This window comes from Bos indicus x Bos taurus, unplaced genomic scaffold (assembly GCF_003369695.1).
Source record: "Bos indicus x Bos taurus breed Angus x Brahman F1 hybrid unplaced genomic scaffold, Bos_hybrid_MaternalHap_v2.0 SuperScaffold_100135, whole genome shotgun sequence".
Lineage (NCBI taxonomy): Eukaryota > Metazoa > Chordata > Mammalia > Artiodactyla > Bovidae > Bos > Bos indicus x Bos taurus.
In genome coordinates, this window is record NW_020867067.1 from 863,804 (window position 1) to 883,825 (window position 20,022).

At 39.1% G+C, this 20,022-nt stretch overlaps 1 protein-coding gene across 2 annotated transcripts in view; it reads right to left on the minus strand.

The window, feature by feature from the left end:
* LOC113888439 (multidrug resistance-associated protein 4-like) overlaps positions 1-20,022 on the minus strand; it is a 159,651-nt gene that overhangs the window by 17,003 nt on the left and 122,626 nt on the right. Inside the window, exons 26-28 of one of the 2 annotated variants that reach the window (XM_027535568.1) lie at positions 13,620-13,709; positions 9,862-10,034; positions 9,247-9,352 (exon numbers count right to left, since the gene is read on the minus strand). In XM_027535568.1, coding sequence (XP_027391369.1) covers positions 9,247-9,352; positions 9,862-10,034; positions 13,620-13,709 — 369 coding nt within the window. Of the gene's footprint in view, positions 1-9,246; positions 9,353-9,861; positions 10,035-10,482; positions 11,057-13,619; positions 13,710-20,022 lie in introns of those variants that run through there. The other variant, XM_027535569.1, reaches the window with a different exon arrangement.

Genomic DNA, 20,022 nt, shown 5'->3' on the forward strand with positions numbered 1-20,022 from the left:
TTCCTGGTCCTGGTTTTGGTCCTGCATCGTTCATTTCCAAAGAATAACTGCAGACAGTGAAAACATTGAACACACACAACAGCACTGTTTGGGCAAGTGCAGATTTTCAGGTGCCCCTTTGCTTGTGCTTCTAGGGAGAATGCAGGTGATATGAAGACTGGAGTGTGAGAGATGGGAGGGGACAACTGGGCTATCGGCTGAAGAGAAAACAGGTCATAAGCACCCAGCAAATCCTTAAAACCATAGGAAGAACCCACCTTTTAATGCAGAGACAGTGGTGAGTCTTAGGAGACAGAGAATTTCTAATTTATCCATTTTGCTCCACTGTTTTGGAGCATAAAGGATGATTAAATTAGTTGTTATTATGACTCCAGTATGTTTAATAAAATTAAGAGAATATCTTTATAAAACAGAATTCTGAAACATTAATGGTGCTTAATGAACCAAAGCTGGTAAATCCCTTTGAAGAGTCAACATATAAACAAACCTATTAACTAAGCCAGTTGATACCCAACAAGTCTTTTGCTTAATTTACTTACAGTAAACAAAACCATTTCAGATAGCTGAGAAAAGAAGAGAAGCCAAAGGCAAAGGAGAAAAGGAAATATATACCCATCTAAATGCAGAGTTTCAAAGAATAGCAAAGAGAGATAAAGCCTTCCTAAGTGAACAATGCAAAGAAATAGTGGAAAACAATAGAATGGGAAAGACTAGGGATCTCTTCAAGAAAATTAGAGATAGCAAGGGTGGGCACAATAAAGGACAAAAATGGTATAGACCTAACAGAAGCAGAAGATATTAAGGAGAGGTGGCAAAAATACACAGAAGAACTATAGAAAAAAAGATCTTCACAACCCAGATAACATGATGGTGTGATTGCTCACCTAGAGCCAGACATCCTGGAGTGTGAAGTCAAATGACCTTAAAAAGTATCACTATGAATAAAGCTAGTGGAGGTGTTGGAATTCTAGCTGAGCTATTTCAAATACTGAACGATGATGCTGTGAAAGTGCTGCACTCAATATGACAGCAAATTTGGAAAACTCAGCAGTGGCCACAGGACTGGAAAAGGTCAGTTCTCGTTCCAATTCCAAAGAAAGGCAATGCCAAAGAAAGTTCAAACTACCACACAATTGCACTCATGTCACATGCTAGCAAAATAATGCTCAAAACCCTCCAAGTTAGGCTTCAATAGCATGTGAAACAAGAACTTTCAGATGCACAAGCTGGATTTAGAAAAGGCAGAGGAACCAGAGATCAAATTACCAACATCTGTCGGATCATAGAAAAAGCAAGAGAATTCCAGAAAAAATATCTACTTCTTCTTCATTGACTACACTAAAGCTTTTTGACTGTGTGGATTACAATAAACTGTGGAAAATTCTTAAAGAGATGGCAATACCAGATCACCTTACCTGCCTCCTGAGAAACCTGTGTTCAGGAAAAGAAGCAATAGTTAGAACTGGATATGAAACAACAGACTGGTTCAAAACTGGGAAAGGAGTATAGCATGGCTGTATATTGTCACCTTGCTTATTTAACTTCTATGCCAAGTACATCATGTGAAATGCTGGGCTGGATGAAGCACAAGCTGGAATCAAGATTGCCAGGAAGAATATTAATGACTTCAGATATTCAGATAACATTACTCTTAGGGCAGAAAGTGAAGAGGAACTAAAGAGGCTCCTGATGAAGGCCAAAGAGGAGAGTGAATTAGGTGGCTTAAAATTCAACATTCAAAAACTAAGATCATGGCTTCCAGTCTTATCACTTCATGGCAAATAGATGGGGAAACATAGAAACAGTGAGAGACTTTATTTTCTTGGGCTCCAAAATCACTGCAGAGGGTGACTGTAGCCTTAAAAGACGCTTGCTCCTTGGAAGAAAAGCTTTGACAAACCTAGATAGTGTATTGAAAAGCAGAGACGTTAATTTGTCAACAAAGATCCATCTAGTCAAAGCTTTTGTTTTCCAGTAGTCATGAATGAATGTGAGAATTGGACCATAAAGAAGGCTGAGTGCTGAAGAACTGATTCTTTCAAACTGTAGTGTTGGAGAATATTCTTGAGAGTCCCTTGGGCTGTAAGGAGATCAAAACAGTCAATCCTAAAGGAAATCAACCCTGAATATTCATTGGAAGGACTGATGCTGTAGCTGAAGCCCCAATACTTTGGCCACCTGATGTGAAGAGATGAGTCATTAGAAAAGACTCTGATGCTGGGGAAAATTGAAGGCAGGAGGAGAAGGGGACGATAAAGGATGAGATGGTTGGATGGCATCACTGACTCGATGGACATGAGTTTGAGCAAACTCTAGGAGATGGTGAAGAACAGGGAAGCCTGGCGTGCTGTAGTACATGGGGTCGCCAGGAGTTGGACATGACTGAGCAACTTAACAACAACAAAAAAACATACCCATCTGTCTTTGTGCATATATATTCACCAGTGCAACAAAATGTATTTGTTACAAGAAATGGTAACCCACTCCAGTATTCTTGCCTGGAAAATCCTCATGGTCAGACAAGCCTGGCAGGCTATAAGTCCATGGGGTGGCACAAAAGTCAGACACAACTTAGCAACTAAATAACAACACCTTCAGCACCTATAACCACAGGAGTTCACGGTGACAATCCTGTGGGTTATGCCCTTCATCAACATCTGTCACCTCCCCAGCCCCTCCCTCAGGCTGGCTGCCTGTCCTCTGGAGCATCAGGTTTTGCAGCAGGTTGACTTGTCTTATGTCCACATTAAAGCTTTCAGAACAGTCACCTGCTTTCCAGAAAGGAAAGAGGTACAGGGATTCCTTAGAGATTTTGGGGGTTTAGTTCCAGAACACCAGAATGTAGTGAATATCACAATAAAGTCAGTTATACAAAATTTCTGGTTTCCAAGGGTGTATAAATGTTCAGACTACACTGTAGCCTAGCAAGTGTGCAGTAGCATTATGCCTGAGAAAGCAATGTACAGACCTTAATTTAAAATATAATTTATTGCTCATGGGTGTACCTATGGGTGATTCTGTTGATGTTTGACAGATAACAACAACATTCTGTAAAGCAATTATCCTTCATTAAAAAAATAAATTAAGAAAAATAATAATAATAAAAATTAATTGCTAAAAAATACTAACCATCATTGGAGACTTCAGCAAGTAACACTGAAGATCACCGATCACAGATCACCATAACAAATGTAATGACAGTGAAAACCTTTGACATATTGTGAGAATTACCAAAAGATGACAGACATGGAGTGAGCAAATACTGTTGGAAAAATGGTACCTGTAGACTTTCTCAACTTGCTTGACAAACTGTTAATTTGTAAAAAAAAAAAAAAAAAAAAAAGCACTATCTAGGCTATTCTTGGGCTTTCCTGGTGCCTCAGACAGTAAAGAATTTGCCTGCAATATGAGAGACTTGGGTTCAATCCCTGGGTTGGGAAGATCCCCTGGAGAAGAACAGCTACCCACTTCAGTATTCTGGTCTGGAGGGTTCCATGGATAGGGGAGCCTGGCAGGTTACAGTCCATGGGGTCTCAAAGAGTCAGATATGACTGAGTGACTTTCACTTTCAGTCTAAAGACTTAAATGTAACATCTGACATTATAAAACTCCTAGAAGGAAAGCTAAACAGCAAGGTCTTTAAACCGGTCTTGATGATGATCTTTTGAATATGACTCTAAAAGCAAAGGCAAAAATAAACAAGTGGGACTTTATCAAACTAAAATGAAAAGGAAACCTACTTAAATGGAATTAAATATTTGTAAATTATAGATATGCTAAGAGGTTAATATCCAAAATATATTTTAAAAACTCATATACCTCAACATAAAAAAAAAAAAAAAAACCCAAACTGATTTAAAAATGGGCAGAGAATCTGAATAGACATTTTTCCAAAGTAGGCAAACAGGTAGCCAACAGGTATATGACCAGATGCTCAACCTCACTACCATTAATGAAATGCAAATCAAAACTACAGAAAGATATTACTTCACATCTGGTAGGATGGCTGTTATCAAAAAGACAACAAGTAGCAAATGTTGGCAAGGATGTGTAGAAAAAGAAATCCTTATGTATTATTGGTCAGAATGTAAATTGATACAGCTACTATGGAAAATATTATGGAATTTGTTTTCTTTTAATTTAACATAATAAATCTATTATGTTAAATCTATTTTAAATAAAAATTTTGAATAAAATTTAAAATAGAAAAAAAAAAAAAAAGCACTATCTGGGAACTTCCATAAAACAAGGTACGCCTGTATTTCTAAAGCAAGCAATAAAGAAACTGATTCAAAAATCAAAGGTTTGAAAAAACATTATTTGTTATTTGTGATGATTTGCTGAATTGAAAACCAACTGGTAATCAGAAGCTCTAGAACAAAATATAAGGTTTACACCTGGGATGGATGGAGCACAGAGGACAATCCCCAACTCTGAAGCTGGGGGATGCATGTCTCTTAGTCCTAAGGTCTAATCCTGCTATTCCTACAAGAGCAGTCAGCAACCACAACCAGCTTGAACCAAGATGTAAACAAGTGGCTGAGTTTACATCTCCTGGTGGGACCTCCCTCTGACATTACTGATGACCTCAATCAGGGAGCCCTAAACTGAAGGACTCCCAAGACAGGAGTGGGAAGGGTCCCTCCACAGTGAAGGACAAGGTTATCACACAAAACAAGTCCAGTCATTGCAAAGGTGACAGACTTCAAAGAAAACCCTTCCATTTCCCTTCTCCTTCCATCTTCCCCATTCACCCAGATGCTCAGTCTCCACACCCAGACACCAGCATTGAATCCTGTCTTCCCCCTCAGATCTCACGTTTAATCCATCACTTGGCCCCACTTCCTCATCTCCCCCAAACCCAACCATCTCACCACTTCCACTGCAGGCACCTCAGTCTCAGCCAAGAGAAGGCAAAACTACAAGAGAGAGGGAAAACTGCATTTGGACAACTGAAGACCATCATTGTGGTTTTGGCTGTGAAGGAAGGAGGGAAAAGAGTGGGGAAAAAAACTAGAAAGGTGAGGAGGGACCAGGCGGTAAATTGCTTTGTTAAACCACATTAAAGATTTGTTCAAAGACACTGACCAATTGAGAAAAATTTGAGGTTACAGAAATTTACCAGGAGATAGGCTTCCCTGGTGGCTCAGATGGTAAAGAATCTGCCTGCAACGTGGGAGACCCGGGTTAAGTCTCTGGGTTGTGAAGATCCTGTGGAGAAGGGAATGGCAACCCATTCTAGTATTCTTGCCTGGAAAATCCCATGGACAGAGGGGCCTGGTGAGTGACAGTTCATAGGGTCACAAAGAGTTGGATACAACTGTAAAGTAATGCTCAAAATTCTCCAAGCCAGGCTTCAGCAATATGTAAACCGTGAACTTCCTGATGTTCAAGCTGGCTTTAGAAAAGGCAGAGGAACCAGAGATCAAATTGCCAACATCCGCTGGATAATAGAAAAAGCAAGAGAGTTCCAGAAAAACATCTATTTCTGCTTTCTTGACTATGCCAAAGCCTTTGACTGTGTGGATAACAATAAACTGTGGAAAATTCTGAAAGAGATGGGAATACCAGACCACCTGATCTGCTTCTTGAGAAATTTGTATGCAGGTCAGGAAGCAACAGTTAGAACTGGACATGGAACAACAGACTGGTTCCAAATAGGAAAAGGAGTACATCAAGGCTGTATATTGTCACGCTGTTTACTTAACTTATATGCAGAGTACATCATGAGAAACGCTGGACTGGAAGAAACACAAACTGGAATCAAGATTGCCGGGAGAAATATCAATAACCTCAGATATGCAGATGACACCACCCTTACGGCAGAAAGTGAAGAGGAACTCAAAAGCCTCTTGATGAAAGTGAAAGTGGAGAGTGAAAAAGTTGGCTTAAAGCTCAACATTCAGAAAACAAAGATCATGGCATCCGGTCCCACCACTTCATGGGAAATGGAGAAACAGTGGAAACAGTGTCAGACTTTATTTTTCTGGGCTCCACAATCACTACAGATGGTGACTGCAGCCATTAAATTAAAAAACACTTACTCCTTGGAAGGAAAGTTATGACCAACCTAGATACCATATTCAAAAGCAGAGACATTACTTTGCCAACAAAGGTTCGTCTAGTCAAGGCTATGGTTTTTCCTGTGGTCATGTATGAATGTGAGAGTTGGATTGTGAAAAAGGCTGAGCGCCGAAGAATTGATGCTTTTGAACTGTGGTGTTGGAGAAGACTCTTGAGAGTCCCTTGGACTGCAAGGAGATCCAACCAGTCCATTCCGAAGGAGATCAGCCCTGGGATTTCTTTGGAAGGAATGATGCTAAAGCTGAGACTCCGGTACTTTGGCCACCTCATGTGAAGAGTTGACTGGTTGGAAAAGACTCTGATGCTGGAAGGGATTGGGGGCAGGAGGAGAAGGGGACGACAGAGGATGAGATGGCTGGATGACATCGCTGACTCGATGGACGTGAGTCTCAGTGAACTCCGGGAGTTGGTGATGGACAGGGAGGCCTGGTGTGCTGCAATTCATGGGGTCACAAAGAGTCAGACACGACTGAGCGACTGATCTGATCTGAGCAAGTAACACACATGAGTAAGTAAAGCATTAAATACATTGAAAACACTTTGAAAACAGAAACAAAGCTAATTGGTTCAGGGGATATAGACGTTTGCATCTGTGAATCAGGTGCTGAGAGATAAGACTGAGGACTGACCAGCAGAGAGGCTTTCCAAATTCTGTCTTTCCTCACTGTTTCCCTAACCAATCACACATTTCAAAGTGACATTATTTCTAAGAATTAGATAATAAAAATAATCTGCTACTATTAATGCTGGAATACCAAAAACCAAAAATAAAGCCTCAGGGTACATTTAGGAACAAAGAATTTATTTGAACCGACCCCTAACTGAGATAGATCAAGCTATCTTTCTGCTGCTACCTCTAAGGCCTGACAAAGAGCTTGAAACAGGTAAATTTTACAGCATCATTTATTTATTATAGAAGAAGGATGCTTTGGGAGACAGTCTTCAAAATATACAGTGTTAAGAGACAAGAACAACAAAGCAACAAGGAAAAAGTAGAAATGAGAGGCTACTTTTCCAATTAGCATTCAAGAACACAAAATGAGGGTCTAAGAATACCAGGTGCTAAAAAACATTTCTGGAATTTGAGCTACTGTCCTGTGTGTGTGTGTTAGTTGCTCAGTCATGTTCGACTCTTTGCAACCCCACAGACTGGGGCCCACCAGGCTTCTCTGTCTATGGGATTCTCCAGTTAAGAATACTGGAGTGGATTGCCATTCCCTTCTCCAGAGGAACTTCCCAACCCAGGGATCAAATGCTGGTCTCCTGCATTGCGGGCAGGTTCTTTACCATTTGAGCTACAGGGAAGTCCTTAGGATTTAACCCAGTCCCTCATCAAAGTTTGCAGTTGGAGTCAGCTTCCTACTGAGCTGCTCTAGTCCAGACAATTGGCTACCCTATTGGAGCCTAGAGCATCCCTTTGGTTGGGAATGCCCCATTCCTATTGTCAGACTCCCTGGAGCTCACTTCTCTGTATGTCCAGCTTGGCAAGTGAGGCTACAGGCACTGCTTCAATGCTGACAGCCTGATACCTACTCAATGCCCCCATTGATGATCCATCTGACAATGCATGTGAAGTGGGAGGCGCGGTGTGATATTCCAGAAACTCTCCAAGAAGTCAAAAGAGACAGTTAATTTATCATAAGATGTAAGGAAGTTTGGATGTTACTATTAATTATTGATTATTATTAATTTTGTATGGACCATCAAAATACCTAAATATATTTTGCATTCATTTGGGACTGACTTCCCTTGTAGCTCAGACAGTAAAGAATCTGTCTGCAATGCAGGAGACCCGGTTTCAATCTCTGAATTGGGAAGATTCCCTGGAGAAGGGAATGGCTACCCACTCCAGGATTCTTCCTTGGAGAATCCCATGGACAGAGAGGCCTACAGTCCATGGGGTTGCAAAAAGTTAAACATGACTGAGTGACAAACCGTGTTTTCTATATTATTTTATAAAGCCACATTCTAACATTTACTGAAACTCGTCAAGAAACAGAGGGAAACAACAAAGAAAGAAGATGAAAAGAGATGAGGAATAGAGGGAGGAAGGAAAAGAAGATAAGGAAGGAAATAATAAATTACTGGGAGGAAAGAGCCAATCTAATCTGGAGGGAAAATACTAGACAGATGTCCAGAGACCAAAGCTTGGAGCCTACTGCATGTGTAGTGCCTGGATCTACTGTGTAAGAGACTTGTTGGTTGTTTTTTGTTGGTTGTTTATCTACAGTCTTTCAGCCTTGATTTGCTTCCTTTCTAAACTCTCACCTGTGATGCACAGGTTGGGTCTCTGCAAGTCACATTTCAGAGGCTCTTTGGCAAGCTGGCCTTTTTTTAGGTTTTGCCAGTAAGCGGGCACTAGAGGGAGACTGACAGTGGGACAGAGCTAATCTATCTGACTTGGCTGTTCCTGCAGTGTCACCTCAGCAGTGGGACCTGACTCCAGCTCCGAGCTTCTATTAGCACATGGAGAAATAGCCACATCCTGCTTCCTCAGCACATACAACCAGCAACTAGGCAGTGACCTCTCCTTGGAGGCTTGAGCACCAGCTGTAGGGCCTCTCTTCTGAGTTCTTAGGTCTGGAAATCTGTTCTAGGACATGATAGCTGCTTCCTAAAATAATTACCCTAGTGCTTCCTTTCCTTTTTCTAGCCTCTAATTCTTACGTAGGAAATTTCCTATATTAAATCCTTTCAGCTGAAATACTGTTTTTCTCATGAGGCCCTTTCTTCTCACGGACTCCCTTCTGACAGCAAGAGCTGAAAAATTCTGCAAACTTAGTCAACAATATCCTGGCAATCTAAATAAGAGGTTAATTTTTTCATTAAGGAAATCAAACAATGCTGAAAGAACTGTGACACAGTGAAAATGACTGTGATCCACCCTCTTGAAATATGGAGCTATAACTTGGGTTTGGAATATTTTCAAGGCTGGACATCTTAAAAAATGACAATTCAAATATAAGAATATTATACGAAAATATAAGGTTATTGGATATATTATCTAATAGCACATTTTGAAAGTAAAGTTAAATACTTGAGTTATTTTCAAGAACGAGAGGAGAAAATTAAATTACTGGAGGTTTCTATCAAGTTTTACAAGGAAGGATCAGTTGAAAAGTTGAATATAAATGGAAAGAACCGATATGGTAAGGGTCTTACCGATATCCATTCACAGTCAATAACGGTGCTCAACCTGTGTGTGATGGTTAGCACAGTGCACTCAGAAAATTTCTCATGGATTTTTTTTTGTATTAACTCATCTGTTCTGGAATCAGAGAAATTGATATACTTCAGTGAAGGCAGGAAAAGCAGACTAAAAAGTTAAAAATTAAAAATCAGTACTTTAACATATAATCTTGTTCCTAAAAAACTAAGTATAAAAAGTCTATTTGGGGAGGGAGGAGGGTTCAGGATGGGGAATACATGTATACCTGTGGTGGATTCGTTTTGATATTTGGCAAAACTAATACAATTTGTAAAGTTTAAAAATAAAATAAAATAAAAATATGGAGGGAGAAGGATGAGGAAGAATAATACAAAAAAATAAATTTACTATTTTTCATAAAATGATGGAAAACAGTCTTCCCTTGAAAATGCATAACAACATTAACAGCATATAACTTCTTCCCTTGTTTTCCTTTGTTTGGATTAATATTATTAAGAGATATCTGTGGGCCAAAGAGAGCATAGAAACATTTCTCAGCATCACTAAATGTTTTCCATTTACCACATTTACAATTTGGATTCCAGGTTTCATGGACCTCAGCTCCATACCTTGGATCCACATTGGATGTGGCTTTGTCAAGAATCAATATCTTATTTTTCCTGAGAATAGCCCTGGCAAGGCATACTAGTTGTCTCTGTCCAACACTCAAGTTCAATCCTGATTCTGCTAATTCAGTATCCATTTTACCAGGAAGACCTTGGATGGTTTCTTTAAGTTGTACCTGTGGATACAGAAAGAACATTTTCCTAAATAAACTGCTGCTGAAGTAGACAAATCTCTTAGACATTAGAGCTTTGAAGTCCTCCCAACTTCTTGTGTATCTTGTATGTACAGCCAGGTGATGGGAAGAGCTGTTTCCAATTAGTGTTCACTGAGAAAGATGGTGGGTAGAGTCAAGTCAGGACAGAAAGATTTCAAAGTCCCCGATCCCTGCCACAGGCTATCCACCAACAACCCCCACCTAGGACTTAGTTCAGAAAGTCTCTCAAAAATTGAAGCTATTTCTCCCAATGTGGCTTAAACAGAAAATCTAAAAGGATCTTTATGGTTGAATCAACTTTACCAAAGTACATTTTGCATAGGCGTTGGTACACTAAAAGGAAACTTAAAAAAACTACAGAAAGTTTTTTTCTCTAAAGATATATTTTTATTAATTTTACAAAATCTTTAAAATTTTGTAATGTTTAAAATAATACAAATTTAAACAATGGAAAACTCCATCTAATACTTTAGTAATCCTGGAACCTTTCCCATGTTTAATCCGATAAATGGTGGACCAGTCAAGTGCATTTTTTTTCAATATCATAAATGTCTTTCAGTGAATGAAAACTCACAAGAAACAAGATACAATATTACATCTTATCTCCCCCACAATATGGATATAGGTGATGTTTATATTAATCTATCTTCAAAAAATTTTATTCATAAGATTAAAAACACAAAGCTTTAACCACCAAATATAATCTGAAAATACACTTAGTAGTAGGGGTCAGTTCAATGAATTCTGGAGAAATACAATGGAGCAAGAAGCAAACTCAGGCTGTATTTGAAGTTAAAGAACAAAGAAGAAATACACTTCAAATTAAGAAACCAATAGATTGATGGCCAAAAAGTTATTTGACATACTACAATGTCAGACAACAACACACCGAGGGTGAATGAGTAGCATTTTTGTGATATCCTAAATGCTGGAGCACTTCCATGAATGTGATCCTGAACTGTGCTCCTGATGGAGTCCAGTCCCTAGAAAGCAGAATTCTGAGTTAGGATTAAATATGGTATTGGTATTTAGTGTCAGCATAAAAGGTGTACAAACTCTAAAGGGTAAGATTTGGTCTATGGTACAAGTGATTGGTCTTTGTTAAGACTGACATCCTGAGTTTGAAGAAATAATCTCATATTTACTCCTGAGTTGGATGACATCATACAACTAATCTTTTTTTTCCCCTTCTCCTTCAGGTTGTCCATATCTGCTTCATGATGAATAAGAGTTGTAAGGGGAAATGTTTTTCATAAAATACTGTTTTCTGAGACTCTCTATTTATGAATCAGGGATGGTTATGAGAATAATATGAATATCAAAGCCCTCTGTAGTGTAATCATAAAATCAAGGTATAAAGTATTAGGATGGAAGAAAAGGACAACAGAGACAGTAGACAATAATAATTAAAAGTTACAACTGGAGAATCTGAACACATTATAGTATAATATTATTTTATTTTTTTTTTGAGATAATTGTGTTAGATTACACAAGAGAATGTCCTTGAAAAGGATCGAGATTGTATCTCTTGATGACTGTGATAGACCCAAAATCTGAAACTATGCCTATCTAAGAAATTCTCAGAGATATTTGTTCACTGTGTAAAGGCAGAAGTGAATCTAATCTTGTGACATATCTGTTCCTATAAATTAGAAAGTAAATCCATATAGACAGCTTACATATAACACAATTATTATGTGTAAAAGGATTATATTCTTATAACAATTAACTGGCTCCAGAATATCACAACATCATATTGTAAACTGTGGAAAGCACATAAAAATTTTTAATTTAAGAAAAATGGAGCTAATAATACTATTGAAAACTATACATCTCAATATAGAATACTTCAGATCATTTTTGAGTTTGGGAAATAAGAGAATATAGCAAAACTGAAGAATAATAAACTGAGCTTATAAGGTACCCTATTTCTATCATCATTACCATTTTTAAAGTAACCCACTGTGTAGTGTATCTAGTAGGTGCCAATGCCTCTCACAGGAGGTTAATACAGATGTCAGATGGTTCCCATATTTCATGGAACCTTCTTACTTCTCAAAAAGAAAGGTTGGTGCAGGCTGGAAGGAGACAGGGAAATGCAGTCAACTGATGGGGAAAAGCTTTTACTAGAGCAGGACCAGCAGTAAAGGAAGTAAAGGGGGAGCCCGTTTACCTAATAAAAGGCTTCAGGAAATGGACATGTGAGCTGTCCCATAGCAGGGACTGAACCACAGGTTCCTGATACACAGGCTGCTGATGCCCATATTTCTGTATCTTAGTTTCCTATGTGATGAGACCTACTTGTGTCCTAACACAGATACTATCAATGCTGGATTTGTGTAACACAAAATTTTTTAAAGAAATAAGCCATACTTCTCTGAAATGTAGACATCAACCAAACATCTAGTACCTATTTATTAAGTGCTACTTTTTAAAAGCAAAAGACTGAGCTAGGTCCTATGAGAAATTAGAAGTCTGTCTATGATTTAGAAGTCTAGAGTTTCTGCTATCAGTAGAATCAATTTGCAAAACTAGGGCTAATACACAAAATATCTAGTATTAAAATATACAAGCCAACAGCAACTCAATAGTCAAAATTTTTTCATGCAAGGGTAAGAAAATTCAATGAAGTAGAGCAAGGAGAAACATGATACAAATAACAGAAAATACCCTAGAAATTAGCCTATCCATATAAAAACTAAGCCAAAACTCCAGGATTCTGTTACTTGCATTCATGCTGCAGCATTAAAATGATATAATCGTCAATAAGTAATCGTCATCACATTCCACTATATAATTTGCCTTTATAAACACTTTCTTATGAAACTTCATAGTATTTTATTGGTATGATCTTGTTTATCTTTCAGTTAATAATGAAAAACTATCGTTTCCACTTAGATATCCCCTAAGGCTAGAGGAAAAAAATGAACACTGGCAGGTAATTAGGATAATTAATTTACTAGGTCACTAATCAGAGAAGGCACCCCACTCCAGTACTCTTGCCTAGAAAATCCCATGGACAGAGGAGCCTGGTAGGCTGCAGTCCATGGGGTCACGAAGAGTTGGACACGACTGAGCGACTTCACTTTCGCTTTTCACTTTCATGCATTGGAGAAGGAAATGGCAACCCACTCCAGTGTTCTTGCCTGGAGAATCCCAGGGACGGGGGAGCCTGTTGGGCTGCCGTCTATGGGGTCGCACAGAGTCAGACACGACTGAAGCGACTTAGCAGCAGCAGCAGCAGCAGGTCACTAATAGAATTTGATCCCACAGTTTTAATGTCTAGTTTAGTGCTCTGCTAAGGACAAAATAATGTATCTAGTTGCTTGGGGTTCTATAGAAAAAGTTAAAATGAAAACATGAGGCATTATAGTGTTGGTTTTCATTATCAATACACACATTTTAAGTGTACCCATTTCATCACTGTTCTCCTAGAAAGTAAACAAAGTTAGCTCAAGTGATAAGCTTCCCTTAATTACCTGCAATGCTACAAATGTACACACACAGATACTGATGCTAACAAGTTAATTACATTACATAAATTACCTCTTCCAAGACATTCCACAGTTCTTCTCCCAAATACTCATTAAAGGGATCCAGATTTTTCCTCACTGTTCCAGTGAATAAAACAGGTTCCTAAATACCACAAAATAGTAAATGTTATTACCATAATCTCTTTTCATTTTAAACCAACGTTTATAGAAAAGAATGAAAATATAAATTATCAAAATTCTCTGCAATTATTAACAATAAAGTTGCAAATGTATGTTCACAAAACAGTATCTCTAAAGTAATTTTCCATTGTATGAAGTGTGCTACACATTATCCTCTGGATTATTAAACACTAAGAGAAGAAAGTGTTGAAGAAGTATTTTCATCCTAAGGAAAAAAATAACTGAAGAAGAGAAAGGAAATTTTTATTTTATTTTTTAAATTGCCATTCTGGTAATAAATGTCTGCTTAAAGACATACACAAACTGAGGATATAATTACATGAGAAACTTTACATCAAGATTTATGTTAATTAACTGTCAATCCTGGCATGATACTGGGAAATACCAAGACAACGATTCAGCACAAGCTGAATTTTGTGCCTCAAGGCAAAAGTGTTAAATTTTTTCACATTTGCACTGAACAATAAAGTAGGCTATTTTCTATGCTAGTCAAACAGCCTTCTGGGATTGGGGACTCTCTCCACATGCATGAATGGAACATCCCTACACATGCAAAGAGAACGTCAGCTCCTGGGGCCTGCGGCTCCTCTGTCCTTGGAGAGATCTCCTCTGATTCTGCACCAGGTGATCCCCACGTTCTCTCACCTGTGCGTCAGGATGACCTGCCTCACAGAACCTCATTACTAACTGCAATGTCAGGATGACCTGAAACCCATTGTGACATGAGCCAGGATAAAATTATTTTCATTGAAATAGTTCTTCCCATTCATTTGCATCAAGAGGAGCCACACATAAATTAATCTGGAAATATATGCCTTTCTGGGTTTCAAGAGAGAATCTTGTACAAAAGCTCATGTAGACCATTTACATTTTCTACTGGAAGGCTCTAGTAAGCCAGGCCACAGAATATGAGCAACAGAGAGGAGCCCAACTGGCTCCTTTCAGTGAAGGAGGCAGGACAAGGGGAGGCACACGTGTGGGTACAAGAGGAGACCTGACGCTTCCACAGTGCCCGGAACTGCTCAGAATCCCCACATTCAAATCCTGCCTGGCCTTGGGGCGGACTTGCCTCCTCCTTTCACAAAAGCCTGAGAAGAAAGATGCAGAAGACAAGCATTTCTTTTCTCCAGCCATGAAGAAAAATGACACTCAGAGAGCCTCCTGTACCTTCTTTCCTTATTATCTTAAAGTCTGATGAGAGAAAAATGGATGCAGAAGACACAGGGCATGTCACCAAAAAAGACATATCCCTAAACAAAATCTAAATTTCAAAAGACATTATAAAGGGAGTTTCATTTGCACAAAGTTAATTAAGTGGCCAACATTCCCCCAAAGCACTTAAAATCACTGGTCACAGGACATTTCAAAATGATTGTTGTATTGAACTGAAAAATACTGAGACCCAAATTTAAAGTCTCCCTTAAAACTCTGAAATTTAGGATCAAAGACTACCCAAGTATCTAAGCAATGGTAAAAGTTCCTTGTCAGTGGACTAATAATTATTTTACTTCAGATAAAAAAAAAAAAATTCTTAATTTTTGCAGTTATCAACTCTAAGTTTCCAACAAGCAGTCTATTTCTCTCCCTTTAGCTGTCTTCATGAGGTTTAGACAAATGACGTGGCCCAACAAGGGGAGGCTGGTCCCCAATATTTCTCCCTTTCCTTTGACTCTCCTCTACCTCTGGGCCCCAAAATGAAGAAGGGACTCTTGAAGGACTAGTGTTTGAGGAGATTTGTTGTTCAGTCACTCAGTCATTCCTGACTCTGCAACCCCACGGACTGCAGCACTCCAGGATTCCCCGTCCTTCACTATCTAACAGTTTTCTCAAATTTGTAAAGGAACAGAAAGAGGCCAGGTTAATAAGCCAGCTTGGAGCCCAGCTGGGAGAAGTGAGATGGGGTCTCTTTGCTTATAACAGTGACAAGAATGTTTCTTCTTAGCCTATCACAGCTTATGTGACCTGAATAGTTTTTCCTTCAGGTTTCTCTCATAGAGAGCAAATTTACATCCTGTAAGAGGTCTAAGGTTTGAAGTGTCCACCAAACCTTTAGCTGCAGAAAGCAGGGGCTATTCTCTAGTTGGAATGTGCAGGCTTCTCACTGCAGGGGCTTTTCTTGCTGCAAAGCACAAGTTCTAGGCGCATGGGCTTCAGTAGTTGCAACTCCTGTGCTCGGCAGTTGCGGGGCACAGTCTCTAGAGCACAAGTTCAATAGTTGTAGGGCACAAGCTTAGCTGCTCTGTGGCATGTGGGATCTTCCCAAATCAGGGATCAAACCCATATCTCCCACACTGGCAGGCAGATTCTTTACCACTAAGCCACCGGGAAAGCCCTGTGAATGTAAACTGATACAGCCACTATGGAGAACAGTATGGTGGTGGGGGTGGTTTAGTGACTAAGTGGTGTCTGACTCTTGTGACCCCATGGACTGTAGCCCCACCAGGCTCCTCTGTCCATGGGATTCTCCAGGCAAGAATATTGGAGTGGGTTGTCATCTTTTTCTCCAAGAGAACAGTATGGATATTCCTTACAAATATAGGAATAAAACTACCATATGACCCAACAATGCCACTACTGGGCATATATCCTAAGAAAATCCTAATTCAAAAAGACTCATGCACCCTACTGTTCAGAGCAGTACTATTTACAATAGCCAGGATATGGAAACAACCTAGGTTTCAGGTGGACAGATGAATGGATAAAGAAGTTGTGATACATATATACAATGGAATATTATTACTCAGTAACAAAAAGGAATGCGTTCTAGTGAGCTCTAGTGAACTCACCTCACTAGAACTGAATGAGTTCAGTTCTAAGTGAATCTAGAGCCTGTTACACCGAGTGAAGTAAGTCAGAAAGAGAAAAACAAATGTTGTATTAATTAATGCATATATTGCATAATTAATGCATGCAATTCATAATAAATAATGTATTAATTAATGTATATACATGAAATCCAGAAAAAATGATATGATGAACCTATTTGCAGAACAGGAACAGAGACACAGACATAGAGAACAGACTTGTTGATACACAGAAGAGGAAGGTGAGGGTGGGAAAAATTGAGAGAGTGGTATTGACATATATACCACCATGTATAAGATAGCTAGTGGGAAGGAACTGTTTAGTGCAGAGAACTCGACTCAAAGCTCTATGATGACCTAGAGAGGTGGGATGGTGGGATGGGGGAGGGAGGCTCAAGAAGGAGGGGATACGTGTGTATATATGGCTGATACAGGATTGAGGGCAGGAGGAGAAGGCGGCGACAGAGGATGAGATGGTCGGATGGCATCACCGATTCAATGGACCTGAATTTGGGCAAACTCTGGGAGATGGTGAGGGACAGAGAGGCCTAGCATCCTGCAGTCTGTGGGGTCACAAAGAGTTGGACAAGACTTGGCAACTGAACAACAACAAAAATAACAGCATGGCTGATACATGGTGTTGTACAGCAGAAATAAACACAACATTGTAAAGCAATTATCCTCCAATTAAAAATAAATTAAAAAAAAGAATCTGAAAAAAAGCATATGTGTAACTGAATCACTTTGCTGTACATCTGAGACTAACACAATATTGTAAGTCAATTAAACTTCAATTTAAAAAGAAGAGTTATATGCTTTATTTATATAAGCAATGTTCAACTTTTTCATATAGTTTAATAGTTCTAAAATTTGAATGGTGGAGGAGTGTTTGCATGTAATTATTCACCTTTATAAGCTGTAGATGTTTTTAAATGACTTAAATTCAAGTTTTAATGGGTGGGCATTAGTTATGAGAGTTCAAAATTTAGAAATCTTTACATGGCAGTAATTTTTGCTTACATGTTACTGTAATAAATCTATGTGAGTATGAAAAAAAGTTCAGTCACTTATTTCATAATCAGGGCGCTCTCTGTTGTCACCTTCCTCACCTTCTTCCCTATAGGAAGCTCCTTGAAGGGGATGAAACTCTCCAAACTCTGGGGGACTAATGTGACATTCTTAGCAAAAAGAGGAGCCCTCACTTCTGAGTCCCTGACCAACAACACCAGCTGTTTCATGCTGAGCTTTAATCAGAGACCTCAAACACTGTATAGGCCTTAAGGAGTTTCTGCTAATTATCACCAATCCACTGCTGATTGTCATAAAAAGAAAAAAAACTAAGTTTAACCATTTCATATTGCAATAAGGGTCCTCACTTAAGTCTATGCTGTCAGTCTAAAAGGACATATTGGGAAATTATGAGTGTTCATTTAGCAGTATTAGTGGAAAAACATATTTTAGTAAGTAAGAACATTTCTGTTATGATATGTCAAATATATGACACGCTAAAACTTCAATACTTTGGCCATCTGATACAAAAACCCAACTCATTGGAAAAGACTGATTCTGGGAAAGATTGAAGGCAAAAGAAGAAGGGGTAAGCAGAGAATAAAGACAGGTAGAAAGCATCATCACCTCAATGGACATGAATTTGAGCAAACTCCAGGAGATAGTAAAGGACAGGGGAGCCTGGCAAGCGACAGTTCATGGGGTCACAAAGAATCATACATGACTTAGTGACTGAACAACAAGAGCGACAAAATTTAATTTAAAAGTTGAATGAAAAGAATGATTTATTACAACATTAACTGACTGAACCTACATTTTTCTTTAAAGTCAGCAGGCAATTTGTGAACAATGTCTGTTATAATAGGTCATGTATTTCATGTGTGGTGTTCATTTTGGTTTCTACTCACTCTACTTTCATCACTTGCCAAATAAGAAACCATTATATTATCTTCAAAAGGTAATAAAAGTGCTGACAAACACATACTGCAAGGGCAGATAAGGGTCAAATGAATGACTCTTATTTCTGATAGATACTTATTATTTAAAGTAAGTAAGTAAAGTGTTAGTTGCTCAGTCGTGCCCAACTCTTTGTGACCCCATGGACTGCAGCCCACCAGGCTCCTCTGTCCATGAGATTTTCCAGGCAAGGATACTGGAGTGGGTTGCCATTTCCTTGTCCAGGGGATCTTCCCAACCCAGGGATTGAACACAGGCCTCCTGCACTGCAGGCAGATTCTTTACAGACTGAGCTATAAGGGAAGACTACCTCCAATCATGAAGTTAGTAAACTAATCTGATAAATAAGGGTTGTAAAAATATTTGTAAGGGATTTTCCTCTTGGTACAGTAGCTAAGAATCCACCTGCCAGTGTAGGTGACACAGGTTCGATCCCTGGTCTGGGAAGATTCCACATACTGTGGAGCAACTAAGCTAGTGTGCAACAACTACCAAATCCATGCTCTGGAGCCATCGAGGCACAACTACAGAGCCTGCACATTTCTACTGAAGCCCACTGGCCTAGAGCCTGTATTCTGCAATGAGAGAAGCCATCGCAATGAGAAGCCTGTGCACCACAATGAAGAGTAGCCCCCACTCACTGCAAACTACAGAAAGCCAGCTCAAAGCAACCAGTGCCGCCAAATAAATAAATAAAAATTTTAAATATTTGTAGGCAGAAAACTTCCAGAGAAGGCAATGGAACCCCACACCAGTACTCTTGCCTAGAAAATTCCATGGACGGAGGAGCCCGGTAGGCTACAGTCCATGGGGTTGCTAAGAGTCAGACACGACTGAGCAGCTTCACTTTCACTTTCACTTTTCACTTTCATGCATTGGAGAAGGAAATGGCAACCCACTCCAGTGTTCTTGCCTGGAGAATCCAGGGACGGGGGAGCCTGGTGGGTTGCTGTCTATGGGGTCGCACAGAGTCGGACACGACTGAAGCGACTTAGCAGCAGCAGCAGGCAGAACACTTTACTGTAGAGATTTATGGCAGGATGTACAACCTATGTGTAAATAAACACCAAATTTATTGGCCCATGTATACTTTTTCTGAAGGTATACAACTAAACCTCACTTAATAAAGCTTAGCTGACACAGCAGAGTTAGGGGAAAAATACTCTTATTTAATATAATATTTTAAATGGAGCAATAGTTTCAAAACTGTTTTTCATCATGGTTTAAAGTTCATAATTTTAAAATTTAATCCTAGAGTGCCATATTCAGTTGTAATTTTTTCCTTTGTTACTCAACATAAATTCATATTAGGCATGTGACCCAATAATGGCCACTCTGAATCAGCATTTACTGTAGTAAACTGATAATCCCTTGGCACAACTGCAAGACTGGAAACTGCAATCTTAGTGGACCTTTTATGTCTGCTGCTGGAAGATAAGACCCTCATTATCTTACAAAGAAATCCTACTCACTAACCTTCAGAGGCCTAACACACCCTGAGATGAA